This window comes from Pleurodeles waltl, chromosome 3_1 (genome assembly GCF_031143425.1).
Source record: "Pleurodeles waltl isolate 20211129_DDA chromosome 3_1, aPleWal1.hap1.20221129, whole genome shotgun sequence".
NCBI lineage: Eukaryota > Metazoa > Chordata > Amphibia > Caudata > Salamandridae > Pleurodeles > Pleurodeles waltl.
In genome coordinates, this window is record NC_090440.1 from 1,675,144,150 (window position 1) to 1,675,165,777 (window position 21,628).

Consider the following 21,628-nt stretch of genomic DNA (forward strand, 5'->3'; position numbering starts at 1 on the left):
AACAGCATTATCTTTTGGAAACACATTACCTCAACTGCAGAGAGTTCCACTCTCTGTAAACAGGCAGCCAAAGGGTTTGTGCTGCAGAGGGTTGGGCCTACTTGTCCCAAGGACAAAGTAAACATAAAAACTTGTTGCCCTTGACCCCAAACAAGATGTCCCGGGCGATAGGAATTCCATCATCCCTGATTCTCTACCTGTGGAAATCGAGGGTGTAGGTTCCAATATTCGCTGCCTGTGGCACTCGAGAATGTAGGTTACAGTGTATTCTCTGCCTGTGGCTCTCGAGAGTGTGGGTTCCAGGGTGTTCTCTGCCTCGGACTCTAGAACACGTAGGGAGCAATATTCTCTGACTGTGGCACTTGAGGATGTTAGTTTCAGTATTTTCTGACTGTTGCACTTAAGAATATAGGTTCCAGTATTCTCTGCCTGTGGCACCCAAGGTTGTGGCTTCCTTTGTGTTCTCTGCCTGTGGTCCTCAAGGATATAGGTTCCAGTCTTCTCTGACTATGACCCTCGAGGATATATGTTCCAGTGTTCTCTGCTTGTGGCAGTCAAGGATGAAAGGTCCAGTAATATTTGCCTGTGGCACTCGAGGGCGTTTGTTCCAGTGTTCTCTGCCTGTGGAACTCGAGGATATAGGTTCCTGTGTTCTCTGCCTGTGGAACTCGAGGATATAGGTTCCTGTGTTCTCTGCCTGTGGAACTCGAGGATATAGGTTCTAGTGTTCTCTTCCTGCGGCATTCGAGGGTGTGTGTTCCATTGTGTTCTCTGCCTGGGACTCCAGTGTGTGTAGGTTCCAATATGCTCCGTAACTCTCGAGGATGGGGGCTCCAGTGCTATTTTTCATAATTATATAACAATCTGATCGTCTGCGCGCCTGGATGCACAACATTTGTCTTTTTTTTCATCCTAAAACCTCGTTTGATTGAAACTGCTCTAACTACCTTTTCAGAGCCAAGAAGCGCCTTTGGGAATATGGGCGCGCTCAACAACATGTATATTCTGTAGAAGAAAAGGTCGAGACATTCAAGCTCTTTCGTCTGTATTCTGTGTGAATGTTTACCAGCGTTTCTGCAGGGCACAGCAACGGACAAGGCAGCCATTGGCTCAGTGGGCTGGTCGCTATGAATATAACATTCAGCAGAGTACGGTGATTTCTCACCAACATGCCCTGCCTTCTTACACATAGTTCTGAACCAACGACATGTGTACAAGAATATACCAAAATGTTGTAACCATACATATTAGGTATATCTTGTGTTCATATTAACGTGTATTATAGTTATTAGTTATTGTCAAAATGGATAAACAACAATATCCGTGTATAAGTTGAAAACTCATTTATTTGTATTAAGTTCTTGTAGTGGTATAGTCCAGCAGCTCCTAAGAATGTTGGGCATTGGAATGCCCTGGAGCTCGCTTTAGAATGTTGGAAGGACTGGGGGCAGTTGGAGTTGAAGGAACGATGTATGAGGAGCTTAGCGATTAAACAGCACATATACCTAAATCTTACCTGGTTATTTTATTATTTAATCAACTTACTTGTGGAACACAACATCTTTGATGGCGACGAGGATGGGATGCCTGCGCAGGGGGCAGTGAAGCTCCTCACCCCTGATTACCTTCATCGTTCAGTTGGATGTCTAGAAACTCCAGTGTGGCGCTTCGTTCTTCTGAGCCTAACGGTGATCCTTGGAGACTGTGTTGCAGTTCCTGTGCAGTGCTCAACCCTCGGTGGTATTTACAGGAAAGGACCGTTGTAACGAGGCGGGAAGCGTCCAGAGGTGAAGCACTTTTCTGGGTATAGTGAAGTTGAGGTGTTTCGTATCTGTCAGGTATGATTCTGAGTGCCTCATTGCCTACGCATATGGCCTGAGGTAGTTGTTGCGATATTCTTCCCTGGATCGCGATCCCACAATCTGGAGCGCCCAGAAGAGAAGCATGGCTCCTGTGTGTCGTGTTGTTACCGTCAATTTCAGAATTTGAGAGTTGTATCCGGTGTTGATTGCTGGTGGTAAGGTGACGAATTTTACCCCAGGGGAAGAACCATTGGCTGACAAGAGGATCTGGCTCGCAATTACAACGTCACGCTATCTGCGCAGCGTCGTGAGGAGGAGGTGCGAACCCGGCAAAGGGGCGTCGCTCCTCAATTGAAGTAGCACTGACGTCGTGGAAGCGGAGCCCGGCGCCGCTCTGTGTTCAAATCAGTAGAGGTGGAGCCCTGCATCCTGGCACCACACGATTCGGCGAGGTGGTACCTAATAAGAAGTAGAAGTGTCGCCGTTTAACACCGAGGTAACGAGGAGCTGCATAGCTGGGATTAGCAGGGCACGGCGCTTTGCGAGAACGGCTCTCATGCGGATGAGTAAACGCTGTATGCAAGCTGACGCACATTTCGCTGAAATCAAGCGAGTTAGAATCTGCATCTGAAGGGAGAACGTTTCTTTGTGCTCAACAGTATTATTTATATAACTTGTGACAACTTTTACAATGGCGGCGGCAGGTATGTCACAGCCACCACCATTTTTGAACGAAATTGGTGAACCCGTTTTACCCTGGAAAGAGTGGGAAAAATTATTTGAATCTTACTTGATCGCAATTGGAGGGGAAAAATTCTCGGCATTGAGGAAACAGCATATTTTGTTACACAACCTGGGAGTACAAGGGCGTAAGGTATATGAAAATTTAATGGACCCTAATGATGGAGAGAATGGTGAGGGGGATGGCTTGAATGATTATGAGAGAACAGTCAGGAAGTTAGAGAGTCATTTCGGCCATAAAATCAATATTGTACTTGAGAGACATAAATTCTTTAGCAGGATACAAGCTAAGGATGAGAAAATATCAAGCTACATGGCAAGTTTGAGGGGACTGGCCAACACCTGTGAGTTTGGCAACCTTGAGGATTCCTTAATACGGGATCAGCTGGTAAGGTGTACCAATAACTTAAAAATTCAAGAAAAATTGTTAGTTCACAACCCAACCTTGAAGGAGGCTGTAGATATAGCCAAGGGGATAGAACATACGGTGGAATGCATGAAACTAATTAAACAGTCTCCGGGGGAAGAAGATGTCAAACAAATTAAAGCTCATCCTAAACAAGAGATTAGTGAACTTAGTCTAGGAGAAGATTGCAAAGTTCATGAAATCTACCTTAAGAAAATCTCTTCAAGTAACATAGAGGGGAGTAAAAGTAAGTGCTTTAGGTGTGGTAACAGCAGACATCTGGCCAACAATCCTATGTGTCCGGCCCGCAATTGCACATGTCGGAAGTGTGGTGCAAGGGGACACTATGCAAGGGTATGCAAGAATGAGAGAGGTGAGCGTAATGAGAAAAAGAATGTACATGTTATTGAAGAGACCCAAGATTTAAAGAACAAGTTTGTGCTGCAACTGAAAAATGTAAACGTGGGTGAAAAAGGGGGTACTCTATACCCTACTTGTGTTATCGATCTGGATGGTATAAGTGTAAAGGTTTTTGCAGACTCGTGTTCCCCATTTACGTTTATGGATTACAGTGTATATGAAAAGAATTTTAAGAATAAGGGGTATAAACTACAACCTGCAGACATTTCTCCTGGGGGTTACAACAATGACCCTATACCCCTGAGGGGTATGTTATGTCTCCGGATAACCTTTAAAGACCGTCATACTAAAGGGAAGGTATACTTCACAAACAGGGGCTCCAATCTTTTAGGGTGGAGACACCAAAGGGAATTGGGTATCAAGCTCGACCCTAACGAAGATGAACCGGTTCTACAAGTGTGTGAGTCTAAGTGTGGCATGAGTGTTTGTGAGGAGTTTCCAGAGTTGTTTGAGGATAGATTGGGATTGCTGAGGGACTACCAACACAAGATAAAGATGAAGGCGGATGCTATTCCTAAAGTCCATAAGGCCAGACCGATTCCCTACCTAATGCAGGAGTCTTTAAAACAAGAATTGAACAAGCTGGTAGAGTCAGGGGTCATAGAACCCATCGAGAGTTCAATATGGTTGGCCCCCATTGTAGTCACTAGTAAATCGGGAGGAAGAGGAATCCGGTTATGTGTTGACCTTAGGGACCTGAATGCCAATATATGGGTGGATAGGTTTCCCCTACCTAGAATCAGTGAGATGTTGAGCACCATGGGCCCAGCCAAATACTTTAGCGTGATAGACCTGTCCTCGGCATATCACCAGGTAGAACTTCATCCTTCCTCTCGTTCACTCACTTCCTTTATCACCCCATATGGAGCATTCAGGTTTTGCAGAATGCCTTTTGGCTTAGCCTCAGCGGCGGCTGTTTTTCAGCGCATCATGCAAAGCATATTGCAGGGCATAGACCGGGTATTGTGCTTCCAGGATGATATTCTCATTTATGGTGTAACGGTGAGCGAGCATGATGCTACCTTACGGAAGGTGTTTACGTCGCTGGAACGTGCTGGTATGAATATTTGTAGAGATAAATGCCAAATAGGAGTGGAGTCAGTAGAGTATCTAGGCCATAAAATCACAAAAGATGGGGTGGAACCTAAATTTGACTTAGTGGTAGCTGTGAAAGAGGCACCTGCACCTTCCAACAAGCAGGAACTCAAATCATTCCTAGGTTTAGCTGAATACATGGCCAAGTTTGTGCATAACTTTGCCGAGCTCACAGCTGCTATGAGAACTTTGCTGAAAAAAAATGTTCCATTTGAATGGAATACGGAATGTCACGAGGCTTTTAGCAAAGTGAAGGAAGCCATTGTGAATTCTCCAAACCTAGGAAAATTTGATTTCAAAAGGAAAACATGGGTCACTACGGATGCCAGTGGAAAGGGTCTGGGAGCCACTCTCTCAAGTTGTGGAGGGACAGGAAAGAATTATAGCGTTTGCGTCCAGGTCACTGTCAGCTGCAGAGATGAATTATTCCACCATTGAGAGAGAAACGCTTGCATGTTATTGGGCCATCAATCATTTTAGTTTCTTCTTATGGGGTTTACCCTTCACTATTAGAACCGACCACAAACCCCTCACCAGTGTATTCACCATTAAGGGAAGTGAACATGCCACCCCACGCATTGCAAAGTGGATGTTAGGATTGGAAGGATATAATTTTGGGGTGGAGTACGTTCCTGGGAAAAATAACGTTGTGGCTGACTTCCTATCCAGATCACCGAGGAGGGCTGGAATAGAGGAGGGAAGGAACACCCTTGAACCTGTCCTACACATAGAATTGGCTGGTCTTACGAGGGATGAGTGGATAGAGAAAAACTCGTCTGATTCTGTATTAAAACTGCTTAGGGAGAAAATTGTCAAAGGTTGGCCAGAGAGAGCTAGATATCTTGAAGAAGAGCTCAAAGGATATTGGGAAGTGAGGGCGGAACTCCACATATTTGAGGACATGATAATGAGAGGTGAGAGGGTTGTACCTCCGTGCGAGTTGTGGAACAAATTGGTGAGTCTAGCTCACGAAGGGCATCTAGGGAGGAATCTCACCAAGAGTAGACTTCGAGCATCCTATTGGTTCCCCACCATGGATAGGTTAGTGGAAGACGCAGTAAGGGATTGTATCAGTTGTGCTCAGAGTGATAAGACTAATGTCACAAGGAAGGCCCCATTGTCTCCGATTCCTGTTCCAATTAAACCATGGGACAAGTTGGGATTGGACATCTTAGGACCCTTATCTCAAATGGGTGTCAAAGGCAAGTTCATTTTTGTACTAGTGGATTACCACTCGCACTGGATAATGTTAAAAATAGTAAATCAGGTGACTACCCAAGAGGCCATTGATTTCCTGTCGGAGGCTTTCTTGAGGGAAGGGATACCCAGCACCCTAGTGACCGACAACGGTGTGCAGTTCACCTCAGAAGCAATGAGAGAGTTTTTGGTGAAATGTGGTATACACCATTTTAGAACAGCGTTATACAACCCCCGTGCGAATGGTCTAGTTGAGAGAGCCAATAGGATGATAAAGGAATGTTTGCAATTGGCGTCAATAAGACAGGTACCGGGTGAAGTAGCTATTAAGCAAATGTTGTGGTCGTATCACACCACGCCAAATTTGGTTACGGGGATTTCACCATTCCTTTCACTCAAAGGCAGGCAACCAGGTACCAAACTTAAGCCTAATTGGCTGAAGGGAGGGGAAACATTTCCTGAACAGCGAGAGGAAACTGCAACTAAAATCAGGCAACACCAGGAGAAATACAGGAAGTGGTATGATAATCGTTATGGCGTCCAGAGGAGACCATGGAGGGTGGGACAATGGGTTAAAATCAAGCTTCCTGAACACAAAAAAAAAATGGTAGCAGGTTTTCTCAACCTAAAAGAATCATTAAGGTGAAAAGGAATGTTGTAACGCTAGAAGATGGCAGAGTGTGGAGTATGGACAGAATCTCATGCTGCAAGGAACCAATGGGTATGCCCATACTGGATTCTGACGAGGAAGTGGAAAACGCACCGGAGTGGTATTCACAGAACAGACATGCCAGGACCACTAAGCGCCCGTTATGGCACAAGGACTTTGTTTTTGATCAGTAAGGAAGGGAGATATGTTGTAACCATACATATTAGGTATATCTTGTGTTCATATTAACGTGTATTATAGTTATTAGTTATTGTCAAAATGGATAAACAACAATATCCGTGTATAAGTTGAAAACTCATTTATTTGTATTAAGTTCTTGTAGTGGTATAGTCCAGCAGCTCCTAAGAATGTTGGGCATTGGAATGCCCTGGAGCTCGCTTTAGAATGTTGGAAGGACTGGGGGCAGTTGGAGTTGAAGGAACGATGTATGAGGAGCTTAGCGATTAAACAGCACATATACCTAAATCTTACCTGGTTATTTTATTATTTAATCAACTTACTTGTGGAACACAACACAAAAGCAGTTAACCTGTCCCAAAATACAATATCACAAATTACAAGTGGTATGTCATGACGATAGCGTTAGGCGGGCCCAGCGCCAAAGAAAGCTTTATAAAACGTGAAACAGAAATAAAACTCCATCAAAAGCAACAAGTCAACCTTAAAATGAAAGAAACAAAAGCACTATTTCAAGACATGCGACAAAGACAATATTTCTAAATGCCTCACACCACAAAACAGTCCCTTCAAAATGTCAAACAAGAGTACAATGCTCACTTCAGCCAAGCATCCACTTCGCAGTTCACACAATCCAAAGAAGGACATTAGAACTAGACCAGGAATGCTTTAGTGTGGTTTGTTACCACTAAACTGGGGGCAATTTTGAAAACACTACGGTCTCCTTTTGAGACTGTCAAATCACCAGACTTGAGTATTTGTAAATAAATAGTAAATAATTACTTACATTTCTATACATACTTTTCAGACAATTTCCTGCTTTTGTTCTCATTTCAGCAAACGAGGATTAAATGTTCCCTATCTCAGAGAAGAACTACGATTTATTTAGCAGCTTAATCCCTGCATGTTTTTTTTCTATAAATAGCAAGTCAATATCTATGTGGAGATGGTTTTCCATATCAGATGTACAAATATCCTTCACACAGTTTACAGAGTGCAAAAGATAATATGTAAAAGACACGAAGATACCCAGCGGATACACAGCAAATAAATCACTTCTGTACGCTGAAATGAGACAAACAATATGCCTTACAATTTATTCAGCAATCAATACCTAAAGCAGTGGTTCTTAACTTTTTGACTTCTGTGGGCCGTCACTTAAGCATTACTGGAATCCAGGGGCCCTTACTGAGTCATAGCTGGCAGGCGCGAAGCCGGCCTAAGCAATTTTAATGATTTTAACCACAAAACAATAGACATAAATACAGAAACAAGCATTCATCAAATAAATACACAAATGGTGATATATTTTATGTAATTCACAAATGCACTGGGCTGCTCCCATGAGTCAATCTCAGGATACAAACTTAATTTCCTTAGCTTCCAATTCCAAATTCCTTTACATTTGCTGAACTTTTTCAAATGTTACATTTCACATTTTTTTAAATCGGTTAATATTATTTAATGTTCTAAGCAGTCGATGCCCCTACAAGTATATGTCACAGACCCCTACGTGTTCCCGGACCAAAGGTTAAAAATCACTGGCCTACAGAAACAGTTTAAGTAGGTATAACACGCCATGAACTCTACATAAATGACCTACAAGTAAAATGCACTTGTTTCACGCTCTCTTGTGCCTCTTCTTCCCCGCCCTCTCTTCACTGCTCTACTTTATTAATGTAATTAGGGTGACGAAGAGGAGCATACATACACACAGTAAATAGGTCAACCTTCTCCACGTTATGAAGAGAAAGTCACGGGGCCCAAGATTGGTAACAGAAGGCCTGGAGGACAGGTACGTTATTTTCTCTTCAACAAATGTATGAGTTGCTGATATAGAGGAATTCATTTTTCATACCTTGCTCTTGGGAACTGCAATCCTAAAAAATATATGTTTTTACCATATATAATTATAAAATGGAGCTGTAAAATAGATTTTCGACAATTTAAAAATAATCTGTGGGGAGAACCGCACCAAACACAGTTTTGGTGGAAGATGAGGTCAGTATTACAAAAAAATCCCAAGGTCCAGCCCAGGCCAAAATTCCCTGGAATCAACGTAAATAAAGACTTCTGGGGACTCTCAAAGTTCTCCTCAAGTGTTATTTAGTCCCACAAACTGCTCTCACCGCTTGTACCTACCAAAACGTCAAGTGATTTTAGACAAAATAAACTGTGCTGTTTGGGGCTTAGACAGATGGTTCCCACTAATTACTGTGCCCAGAGGAACACACTACCCGCTACTGACAGTAAGGGTGTCTCAACAGCCAATGTGCTCAGCTTCAGACTTATTTTTAATCACCAGACTTATTACCCCGAGCAAGAGAGGTAAAGACAGAAAAGGAGAAAAAGTGGAAGAGGAAGATGGGGAAAACTGTGACAAAGTGTAAAAGCAGTGATCAACCAGATACGGCAAGAGGGAGATAAAGAGAAAGTGTGGAAGAAAGAGGCATGGGGTGGAATCAAAACTACACAGCCTTGGCATTCCAAAGCCAGTCCATTTAACATGAACATATATTTGAAAACCTTTGTCTTGAAATGGTCATCAGAAACATTAACACATCAGATTTTTAACCAGTGGTCTATTAAAGCATTCCTTCATATGCTACTACATTCTCACCCTTTAAATTCACTAAAGTGTGAACTCTGTGACAAGGAGACAACATATTTGTATTGTTCAAAGGTCACACTTTATTTAAAGATTTTTTTATTTGGAAGTTGATTTTCAGAAAATCTGTTGGCCACACGCTAACCTATACCTAGCACCCGAACAAGTACCAAACAAGCAAGCTTACATATTGCAAAGACATAGGCCAACCTCTGTACAAACTAAACATCCACAATCCTGCACCACTTGTTGACTAACTGCCAACAAGAGACTTCCAAACATGATATTGACTCCGTACAAAAGGCAGACCAGACCACACCTGCCAGTCAGTCAACTGAAGTGCTATTGTGTCTGTTAAATACGTGAAAGGTCAGTAGGCCCGAGGCTAGAGATGTGAATCAGAGCGCTGAATGACAGAACCGCTTATTAATGAACATGCTTTATTCCTGCAAAGCTTGGTATACATCCAGTTACACTGCTTGGTCTTATAAAGTCTAGCAAAAAGACCCTCCTTAAGTTTTTAAGTTAGAGATTGTGAAGAGTCCACAGATAACATACATTTTTTACCGAGAGAAGGCCCATTTGATTCAAAGAGCTATGGCTTTCATGTCATGTGGGTGTAAAGTTGACAACTGTCTCTTTATCCCTGTACAATTAATCCGGGCTGTTTATGTAGCTTCCGGTACAATTATTCTGAACAATCTGTTAAAATTAACTGCATTCAATGGCCTTTTTTCCATATTTTCTGCGGACACAAAAAGAACGTAATCCTAGAACGTTATATCCTAAACCTGACGCTGCTGTGATGAATGAAATTGTTGACTGAGGATGCTGCATTATATTATATACATACATTATACCTAGGTGTTATAAAACAATGAAAAATCCCAAAAGAGGTTTGTTTACACATTTTTGTTCGACAGTCTCCGTCAAACACTATTTTCGTTACACATGCAGAGAGGTTCATATGATTGCCCGTGTGTTTTGACCTTCACGCTTTCTGTGAGTGTTTACATTCGCATGTCGGAGCGCTGGGCGGCAGGAAGCAAGAGACTGGCTGCCTGCCGGGGAAACGTTGCGCAAGCAGCTACGAGAGCCAGGAACGAGGAGGCGTGACTGGCCTTCTCACGCAATGGGGAAGCAATTCCTTGCAAAACTGCCGGGTCCTGCTACAGGGTCTTAAAGCGGCAAGAACGTAGCTACGCTCCAAAAAGCACTGCTTCATGCTGGGATACAACCCAGTCTCCAATAAACACTTTGGCCCTCATTAAAGGTTAGGGATAAATTCGAAGCCCTGTACTCACACGGATTTCCACAGGGATCGAATTACGGGTTGTGGGACAATTCTAGGGACTCGTTACCTCCTCGTATGTCTCCCTCGCCCAGTCCTCACTGCATGAGCAGGCCTCTGCTCCCATATAACTTTCTTACCTTAACAAGCCACACAAATACCTCTAATATGGCCACCCTATCTCTGCATGCCATACAATAGAAGCCCCACCTAACCACATACTGCCGTGTCCAAGCCCAAAAGAACCAAAAATCAGGATGGGACCAGGGGTGGAAGGGAATCCAGATCTGAGATGAGGAAGGTCTGCACTCGGAGTAATGGTATATACCATATGTGTCCAATTTGTAATGAGGGCCTTCTTTTTATTTTGTTTTTTAGAACTTAGTTACATTTTTTGTTCATAAACGTGCTATCAAGAGCAATACCTTTACTTTAACCGTGCCCACCTCGCTAAAAAAGGCACAAAGTAGCAGAGGATTTGAAAATACAATCTGCTTTTTCTTGAAAACGGCAAAGTGTACATGGATCACGAACACAACGAATGACTGCAGATGTTTAAGCACAGTGACAAACACACATCCTGGAGGTATATAGTAGCATCCTCAACAATAAATAAATAGTACTGACAACGAATCTGTTTGTCCAACTTGCGTACCGGAATGGACAGATTCATAATTGATTTGTACATGAGCTTGACATTCCTTCCTGATTTCTTTTTTTCCTTGTGCAATTCCAGTTATGTCAGTAAAAACATATTTGTGTATCCCTTTTTTCATCTAAAAAATTGTATTTGTGAGTCCTTGTTTTGGGGACATCTGTATGCATAACATAAAACTGTCCACATACCCAAGAGGATTTACCAGACTTATGAATGCTAAACAGATGGTGAAAATCAGTTTTTTGAGGTGCATTAAAGATAAGGACACTGAACTGTAGAGTTTTTAGGTCGAGCGCGCAAGCACTCTGGCCTGTTGTAATCTCTCTGTGGGCTTTTAACCACGCCTACCGCACACCCATCACTATCACTCGTTTATGGGTTTGCCTTTCAAAACTCCTTTGTTATCTTTGGTAAATGCTTTATGTTTGTCCCTCCTTGCAGCAGTTTTGTTACCTCTTTGGCCATCGACCCAGTTACATGGATAATTGCACTTTTGCCAATATGGTTGACTGTGAGCAAACGTATTTTTCCTTTTGTGTCTCTCCTTCACGCTCATGCTCACGGCAGCCATGGGGTTTTGAATCGGCTCCCTTATGACAACAGTTTTACTTTTACTTTTCAAATTATGTGGCAAGAAAAGTTCAGTTAGGAATTTACAATGCAAATATATCTAACTCGAGCAGAGGTGAGCCCACTGCATTGCAAATGCTTGCTAACACTTATACTTTGATTTTGACCAGGCAACTATTAATTGGGTAACTATGAATCATGATCAGTAGATGTTATGTGTTAATTTACTTTTTAATTTTTAGAAATGTTCTAAGTTCCTTTAAAAAAAAAAAAAATACATTAAAAAGTATTATGGCAATCATTTACATTTGCCAATGGTTATTCTTTCTGCACAATTGGCATGGTTCTGGCCTTTCTGGTCACACCTGATACAAAACGTGTTATCAAAGAAGTCCAGATTAGTAACTCTTAAAATAACTGTCGCCAACGTTACACCCACTAAAGGAACGTATTTTCTCACCCTCAAAAGGAAGGAAAGTCTGAGTGAACCACTGTGAATTAAGCCCGTGGCTAGATACAGCAAACTACTGGTCTTTTAGGATGTTTGTCACTATTATGGTAATTACAAAGACAGCAATAAGCAAAAATAGCTTCCCAGCATCCAGAAGCGTTTACTGTTCTGAAAAGAGATGAAACATGGATGTTCCCAAAATAATTACATCAACTGCTAATCCAGGGATAAACCCCAGAACCATAACCCTCCTACCAGTATAAACACAGTACTTACTATGGAACAATCTCAATTGGCAGACTAAGCCAAGAAGACACAGGTGCCCATACTAGACTGGGGAAAATTAACCCTACATAACCTTGCAATGACCTCAACATCGAAATTAGATGTAATAACTATGCCAACCAAATCATAAGAAATGCCTCTCTAATCAGTACTGCAAGTACGTATACCACTCTGCACCTAAAGACCCACAACCTGCATAATGACATGAGGTCTCTAACTATATCCCCACTTCACGGACATCATAAAAATATCTACCCTAAATCTAACTACAAGACGGAAGACCCAACTCTAGTCCTTATGGCGGTCTTCCCAGTATTAATTTAATATAACTCATGTCACCACATATACATACACCAATTCACTATCTGATCCCAAATCATCAAGCATAAGCTGCATGAAAGGACCCGTTTATCCTTTCTGCCAAATGGATGGCATATATAAAGGTTATACCACCCCTCATAGCTGACCACTCAGTACAAACCCGACAGGCCAGCCAAGACCAAAGAAATCTAGCACAAACTGCTTCTCACCACATAACTTTATCATAGCCCTCACTACGGGTCCCAACTTGTCACACTGACCGCAAAAAATTGACAGCGCAACTCTTTAAAAAAACACTACATCACAGTGCAGTAAGAATCCATTAAAAAACTCTCTCTCTTATCACTTGACTGTATGCATGTGTTGGACACATAGACAGAGCTCCACTGATTTTTTAGCTAGGTTTATTACAAATACAGAGGGTGTAGTGCACTATCCATAACGGTAAGCGCTTCAGCACTCCACAGAGTTTGTAAGCACAATAGAAATGCTATAACATAATATATGTGAGAATACCAATTCATATTGCATTCAACATTTAACATGTTTTTTTATCCATAATTTAGGATGGCGGTCGTTCAATACTATTACATCTATCTATGGCATCAAGGTACTATAAGATTATTGCCGATTGCCTCATCATCAACAATAGGCAACAGTTATCATGACTGGATGAGCGAACGGCATAGCAAAGCTTCAGGATATAAACACTTGCAACCTTTACGCACATAAAGCACAAAGGGTGCATAAGTACACAAGTAACCGAAGAGCTCAATGGGGCCCGTTTTAGATGCGAGTATCTGTACATGGACTGCGTCCACTTCTATCTCAGACTAACACAATACGAAGTGGTAATGGCAAGTTTAAAATCCCGACATGAGCCTGGGGACCAAGGCCGCAGTGGTCAACCCATGAAGGGAGATGAAATCCAACGTGTCTAGCGACGTGCAACTTGTTTATAGGCCTCCGGGCAAATGCTGGACTGAGCGCTGCCAACAACTCATTGAGCTCTCATGTCTAGATAGTGTCTATGCACAGATTAAATGTTTGCATATGCCCTATTCTGCACATATTGTACATATAAACTATTGCCTGTGCTGTTGTGTGACATATGACACTCATACACTCCTCATGAATTTGACCATAACAACAGTTCTCTTTATAACAGAATTTTAAACAACGACATGCCAACTGTAATTAACTGCAAATAATACATATTTAAAATGATCACATATATTACTCATGTGTTGGGTTAAATCCTAAGTAACGAGAAGCTCGGGCTCTGCAAATGCGGGATAGACCGCGGGCGGTGGGACTACACGTAAGGCCTTCCAACTCCAGGTGACTCGGCAGGATCGGACAGGGAGGGGGGGAAGGGGGGCGACGTTAGAGGGCTAGACTAATAATTTCGGTAGGTGAGTAGGAAGGTCTTCGTGACAGATCGGTTTGCCTGATCTTCGATCCCTCGTCAAAACCAGGGCTGAAAGTTCCTTTAGCCTGAGATGCGCAAGCGGAAGTGAAAGGGTCAGTCACGCGCACTCCTGGAAAGGGGAAGGATTAAGAGGACGATCACCTTTTACCCAAGGATGGTATATTTATCGAAAAGTTTAGACGTTTACCAACCATTCCCATGCTAGCCAACCCCGGGCAGGGAGTAAGTCCCAGATCCAAGGTCACACCCCCTTTCTTACCTGTTGAGTGGGCTGGCTCAGCGGGTGCTCGAGCGACATCATATTTAACTCCGGAAGATGAATCTTGATGTATTCTAAATAACAGACACACGGTTCTGTAACAAGGCGAGTCTTTAAAACAAGCAGGTCGTACGATTTAAACGCACCGATATACCGACTCTATGTCCCGAATTGAGAGCAGAAGGGAAATGGGTCGCCGCTACGGACCCCGCCCATTCAGACTGTCATCCAATCAGGTGGAACGTGATGACTTCTGACCCGTTGAAAGGGCGGGGCAAGCTGGGTCAGGCGCCTGACAGTAGTGACAGTACTGACGTCACGAGAACGGGGCGGGAGCTGGACACGTGCCAGTCATTAAATACCCTGCTGTTAAGGAGGAGCGCCTGCTCCTTTCAGAACAGATCGCTGCTGCCATGCTTCGTTGGGATTTGTTCTATGTTGTGGTGGTGCGTGCGTCATGTGAGCCTGAAGAATGGAAGACTTCTTTGGGGAGCTTTCAGCGAAGCCATAGATAGAGCACGCTGGTATGCTTTGACTGAAGAATGAGCATTGGTAAAGCCAATAGGTCTCTCCTTGGTAAAATCTGGCATTGAGTGATAGGGAGTGGAGTGGCATTGTAGGGGTATGGGAAGTTGCCTGACTTGCTACTAAATTGCCATATAGGGCTTCAAAGCCTTGTGCTAATGATAATACAATATGTTACCAATTATCTCGAACTATGACCTAGCTAAACATCTGATGCAGGGGCTTCTCTTCTTTAAAGGTTTAGCACTCAGTTACGGCATTCACTTTTCCGGTTTTAGAAGCACTCTGACTTTTGGCACATAGAGAACATCTGATTTTCTTTGGATCTCAACATTTCGTTAAATAGTGAAGGTGGTGGTAAAATACAGGTGTCCTGGTGCAGATATTGTTTACAAATGTGTTTCAAAGAGGGAGCGGATAGCGGGCAAGGGTGCAACTTACTATATTGTAAAACACTATAAAATGTTCTAGCTATTGCGTCTAGAATTTTCAATTCTATTAAGGACAGAGGCGAGGATTATGCTTCTCTTTGCATACTTTTAATAACTCAGCAGCCAATAGGAACGATTTAGTATACAAAAACTATAAATCCCGTGAACCCAATATGATAACACTATAACCATAGAGACCAGCTCTATAAAACCCTCGTGGCTCAGAGTCTCTTCCTCTTTCTTTGCAAATAGACACAGTTAATTCACTGATGCCCAAAAGTCAATAAACGAAAACCTCAGGTCCAGAAATCAACGGGACATCCAACCAGGACGAAGCAGATAGCAACAGAGTGTAGAAAAACGGGTCCCCAGGGAGATTCCAACGAAGATAGGAAATTACTTTTCTTTTTGACCTAAGATAAGAATAAAATACATAGCCATAAATACTGCCTTGAGTAGTAAAATAATGTTAAATCACAACACAACGTATTTGGGATATAAAAATTATTTCTTTTTTATACATATCATACACTGTAAAAATTCAGGGTGGGAAAATACAAGAATAACACATGTAGAATATTTTCAGTATTTTTTTATTAATGAACTTTCTATCAAGGGAGGGATAATCGCCTCCATGTCCTTAATAGAATTGAAAATTCTAGACGCGATAGCTAGAAAACTTTATATTCTATGTCAGGACCGGAGGCTCTGATTATGCTAGTTTAAAGTTTAGCCATTACCACAGAGGAGACATCAAGAATAGGTTTGTAATAAAACTTCTTAAACGTGGAATCAGATGACCAATCTGCTGCATTTAATATGTCCTCAAGTCGAGAACCTAAGGCAAAGGATTTTGATGCCATAGCACCCATCACAGAGTGAGCACCAAATTTGGAGACATCCATGCCTGCCTCGGCTAAAAGCCACCTCACCCATCTGGCCAGTGTTGCTGAAGTAACCGGGCGAAAAGGCTTTTGAAGAGAAGTAAGCAGTTGACCTGTCATATTAGCACGAAATTCGGCCATACTCACCTCATAATCCTTCAGACATTGTACAACGCAGAGTTTTTTGTTATCAGGAAATGCTGGATAGGATACTACCCTGGTATTGCATTTTGTTCTTCTGGATATGGTAAAAGAAACACCTTCCGGAGAAAATCTTCTTCCTGCCAAATCCAGAGCTTTAACATCAGATACTCACTTACAAGATACAAGACAAAGTAAAAAGGTAAGTTTAGCTGACAATTGTTTCCTGGAGAGATATTTGTTGGAAGGCTAGGAAATTAAAAACTGCTGAACAATATTAACATCCCATAGATCTGAGTATTTGGTAAGAGGCGGTTTCAACATTCTAATGCCCCTACCAGTTTACAAACCATAGGCAATTGACTGATAGGCCTACCCTTGACAAACACATGGCCAGACGAAATGGCGGAGCGGAAATTGTTGATCGAGCTATAAGCCATTCCAGAGGCGGCAAGTGAAGCTAGAAAATTCAAAATCAAGGTGCAATCGGCAGTAAGGGGATCTGAACCCTGTGAAGAACACCAGCTACACCAGCGTATCCAGGCTGAGGAATAACGTTTATAAGTGTTGGGAGCCCAGGACTGGTTGATAAATTCCTGAGCTTCGCTCGAAAGGCCTGGGAGGTTCCAATTTGGCCTGAAAGACGCCAGGTCAGGAGCAACAGTTGGCCTGATAAGATCAAGGGATGAGGGGATTTCCCCGGGTCCAGGAGGAATTCCAAGACCAAGGTAAGATGTAAGGAGGAGCGCAGGCCAATTCCATAATGATTGGAAACCATGGTTGTGCTCTCCAAAAGGGGGCAATCGGCACCATTTCCGCCTCTTGTCTCTGAAGATGTGCTAGGACCCTGGGAATCATTTCAAAGAGGGGAAAGGCAAAAGCGAGGAAGGTAGACCAGTCCTGGAGGAAGGCGTCTGTCGCCTTTGCTCCCGGATCCGGGCACCAACTGAAATATGTCGGAAGTTGCGTGTTCAGCCTGGATGCGAAGAGGTCTACTGAGCAAGGTCCCCAAATCCGCATGACCGTTCTGAAGACTCGAGGATGCAATCTCCAATCGCTGGCATCCCTCAGATGGCTAGAGTGCCAGTCCGCTATTACATTCTTTTGACCCGGAAGGTACTCCGCTGTCACAGAAATATTGTTTTGGATACAGTAATGGCAAAAGTCTTTGGCGATCTCGTCAAGATCCAAGACCGGGTTCCCCCCAGTTTGTTCACATATCGAACTGCTGACACATTGTCCATCCGGAGAAGGATGCAACATTTCGCCATGCCCGCAGAAAGACTGCGGATAGCAAAAGAACCCGCTAGAAGTTCCAGGCAGTTGATATGCATCGAAAGTTCTTCCTGAGACCAACGGCCCCTGGTGGACAGTGGGCCGCAATGAGCACCCCAACCCCAAACGGCTGGCATCACCCTCTATGGTCAGGTCTGGGGAACATGGAAAAATGGCTCTGCCGTTCCAAGCCTCCATGTGATTTAACCACCAAGAAATCTCGATTCTCGCATCTTCCGAGAGAGGAACCAATTGGGAGTAGGACAAACCTTTGTTCAAGTGCAAGATCTTCAGACGTTGGAGGGATCTGTAATGCAGAGGGCCTGGAAAAATCACCTGTATAGAAGACGCTAGTAGTCCCACTATATGAGCTAGGAATCTCAAGGATACAGTCATTTTGGACAATGCTAGTCTCAATTCTCTCTTGATCCTCCTCACCTTCACTTGAGGAAGAATCAATTGAGCGGAAGGGAAGTCCACCAAGAAACCTAGGAACTCTATCGACTGAGACGGAATCAGGATGGATTTCTTGACATTGATAACAAAACCCAGATCCTGAAGAAAAGATATTGCCCACTCCAGGTGTAGTATGATCCTTTGAGGGCACTGAGACATTATTATGATGTCGTCTAAATAAATGATCAGACGAACACCCCTGGTTCTCAGGTATTCCACCACCTGTCTCATCAACTTCGTGAAGCACCACAGAGCCGACAACAGACCAAAAGGGAGAACCTTGAATTCGAATATCTTTCCCTCCCAGCGGGATTACAGAAAGCGTCTGTGAGGAGGAAAGATAGGAATGGACAGGTAAGCATCTTTCAGGTCCAAACGGACCATCCAATCTCCTGTCCGAAGGATGTCTCGAAGTAAATGGATCCCTTCCATTCTGAAATGCCGGTAAAGGGTCCACTGATTGAATTCTTTCAAATTGAGAACCAACCTCGAACCGCCTCCCTTTTTGTCTACCAAAAAGATGGGATTCACAAAACCCCTGGGGTGCAAGCTTGTTTCTTCTATCACCTCTTTTGAAAGGAGAGTCAGAATTTCTTTGTGAATGAAAGACTGATCGGAGAGGGAAAAATACATCGTTTTTGGGGTAGATAGTTGAAGAGGGGATTGAAAAAATTCTATTTTGAAACCGAGAATGATTTCGAGTACCCAAGGATCGTTTGAGAGCTTTTGCCAATTGTGGTAAAAAAGGCGAGTGTGACCCCCTAATGAAATCTCTTCCCAAGGAATGATTCTCACCTGCAGGAGAGGAGTCTTGGTTGGCGGCAGCTGCACCTCTGAACCTTCCTCTACGAAAACGGCCTCGGAAGGACCACCTTGAGGGGTAGAAGGTGGAGGGCTGATCTTGGTAACCACCTCTGTTCTTATAGCCTTGGGAGCCATCTCCAGAGGAGTTGTGAAATCCTCGGCTGAACGAACGCCCCCTGAAGTGTCTGGCCTGGGAAAAAAGAGGGCGAAGAGCTCTCTTGATAGAACCCTGTGCTTTATCCAGACTGGAAAAGGTGGCAACAAACTTGGATAGCTCTTTCAAGGAGGGGGCTCCGAATAAGAGGCCCTGGGCCGCTGGGCTCGCATCCGAAGATGCAAGGTCAGCTAATTTGGGATCCAGTTTCATCAGAATGGACCGGCGGCGCTCATTTGAGATGGCGCAGTTGGTATTACCCAACATGCAAATTGCTCTTTGTGACCAGCCAATAAGTGTTTCAGTGTCTATTGGAACATTGGATTCTTTCACTTGTAAAGCGAGTTCCAGGATCTTAGCCAAGGGGCCTGATAAATCCAAGAGTTTATCCTGACAGGATTTCCAAGCCCCATTGATTACTTTTTTAGGGTCTTTGGTATATTTCTTGAGGTAAGTAACCATAGAAGGGTCTATTTCTGGGGTTTCTGTCACTTTGTCAGGGAGATCCGGTCTGGGGCACTCAGAGCGTAAGCAAGCCCGTACCTCTTTATCAAACTCTTGTCGGAGATGATTCTTTACATAGTCTGTGACCTCCGGGGGAGGAATTCAAGCAGTAGACCTAGGGTGAATGATCTCACCCAATTCAGATGTTAAAAGGTTAGCTTGTTTGGTGGCAGAGGTATGATGGGACTTTGCCTTACGTTTACGGGGTTGAGTATCATCCTTAGGTGAGCTATGAGAGGAATTAGCATCAGAGTCCTCAGATACGTCATCTGAATGAGGATCTGCGGGAGTACTATAAGGCTGTTCAGCCATTAATGATGCCGTTAGTTTTTCGAAGGCTTCAGCATGAATGGCTTTGGTGGGAGGATTAGACTGACCTTCAATTATGCCCCCTTTGGGAGGAAGCCAGCCCTGTTGATGTGCAAACCCGTAGAGGTGATGTTTCAATGGGATTATAGCTTTGGCTAGTGCATCATTCACAGTCTGACGCACGCCTGCGTCTAGAGCGTGCACAAGGTCTTGCTCGAAGGAGCTTAAGTGTGCCTCTTCCTAGAAGTAGCCTTCATCCCCTTCCAGATCTTCTTCTTACAAGTTTTCCATACTTGCAGTATGACCTTAATTTGGTTGAAGCACCAATAAGTCAGGGGGGGTGCTTTTTAATATATATATATATATATATATATATATATATATATATATATATATATATGTATATGAATATATATTATTCTAGACTCCAATGCAGGTGGAAGGAGGAAGAAATCAAGTGTGGAGGGAGCACCTGCACAGAAGCCCTAGGCAAGAAACCTCTACAAAATGTTACAACCCTGCAGAAAATTCTGGCAGGGCATTCAGGGGGAGCTGAGGGCTATGGCAGTAGAAATCTGCCTCCATATTTGAAAATCCAAACGTAGCAGGCAGAGTGCAGGTTTTAGTGCCAGAGTAAACGCGCGAGTCGATCGGCTCCAAGAGGAGTAGAATGCCGGTCGGCTCGCGTGCTCGCGCCTGTAATAAAAATAGAAATAGGACTGCACGAGCAAGTCGCGCAGTCCCGCTCCCCAATAAAGGACCCCACTCTACCGGTGTTACGGGCGGCAAGCCGCTCGTTTTAAATTAAGCGCCACGCTAAAGATTACTTGTTAAACAAACATAGCATTACATTAGAATCACAACGTTATACACGCTAAGGCAAAAAGGGTGACTTAACTGGCTGCGGAGCAGCAAAGAAAGAGGAAGAGACTCTGAGCCACGAGGGTTTAATAGTGCTTGTCTCTATGGTAAATGGTGTTATCATATTGGGTTCATGGGATTTGTAGTTTTTGTATACTAAATCTTACCTATTGGCTGCTGAGTTATTAAAAGCATGGAAAGAGAAGCATAATCAGAGCCTCCGGTCCCGACCTAGAAATATATATGCACTGAAAAAACAAAGGTTACAGGGAAGTTATAGTTAGGAAATAGAATTAAAAAAACATAGAAATTCGATTTAAAAAAACAAAGGCAACGGGGACGTTATAGTTAGGCTCATATTTAAATGTACAAAACCATAAAAATTCACCTGTTCTAGTTAAATAAATAAATAGATAGATAAATAGTTAGTTATTTCAAGTAACTATAACTCATGTCCTAAGGTAACCCCAGCTGCGCACAGACAATGGCTGTGCCAGGCCAGGGTTGGTTGGTTATGGGGGTTTGCTGCAGGCCCTGCCGCCAACCCCCGCTGTGCATGCTCAAAGGCCGTGAACAGCGCAAGTTTGGGTGGTTATAGGGATTGGCTGCAGGGCCTGACCCTCACTGAGAGTGGAGATTTTGCTCTGACTTGGTAGGTGCTGTCAAAACTCCCACCAAGTTAGAGCAAACAGTTTTGTCCCTGGTATGAGCCCTAGGTTAGGTGTTGGTCCCTGGAGCTCGGGTGTCCGCAGCGGACACCCTATCCTTTTTAAACTTTGGCCTGAGGAGATGGCGGTCCCTGGGGGTGCCGGGCAGCCCTCCACAGTGAATTTAGAATGTGTGCCCTGGGGAGGTCTCTGGGGCTGCATGCCCCAGCATAACAATATAACTTGTGCCCCAA

The 21,628-nt window shown here is 43.4% G+C and overlaps 1 protein-coding gene across 2 annotated transcripts in view; it reads right to left on the reverse strand.

The window, feature by feature from the left end:
- Positions 1 to 14,609, reverse strand: part of NFE2L2 (NFE2 like bZIP transcription factor 2) — a 166,148-nt gene extending 151,539 nt beyond the window's left edge. Inside the window, exon 1 of one of the 2 annotated variants that reach the window (XM_069225419.1) lies at positions 14,384 to 14,609. In XM_069225419.1, the coding sequence (XP_069081520.1) occupies positions 14,384 to 14,425 (42 nt within the window). In that variant the 5' untranslated portion in view covers positions 14,426 to 14,609. The remainder of the gene's footprint in view (positions 1 to 14,383) is intronic. The other variant, XM_069225420.1, reaches the window with a different exon arrangement.
- Between the last annotated feature and the right edge of the window lie 7,019 nt (positions 14,610 to 21,628).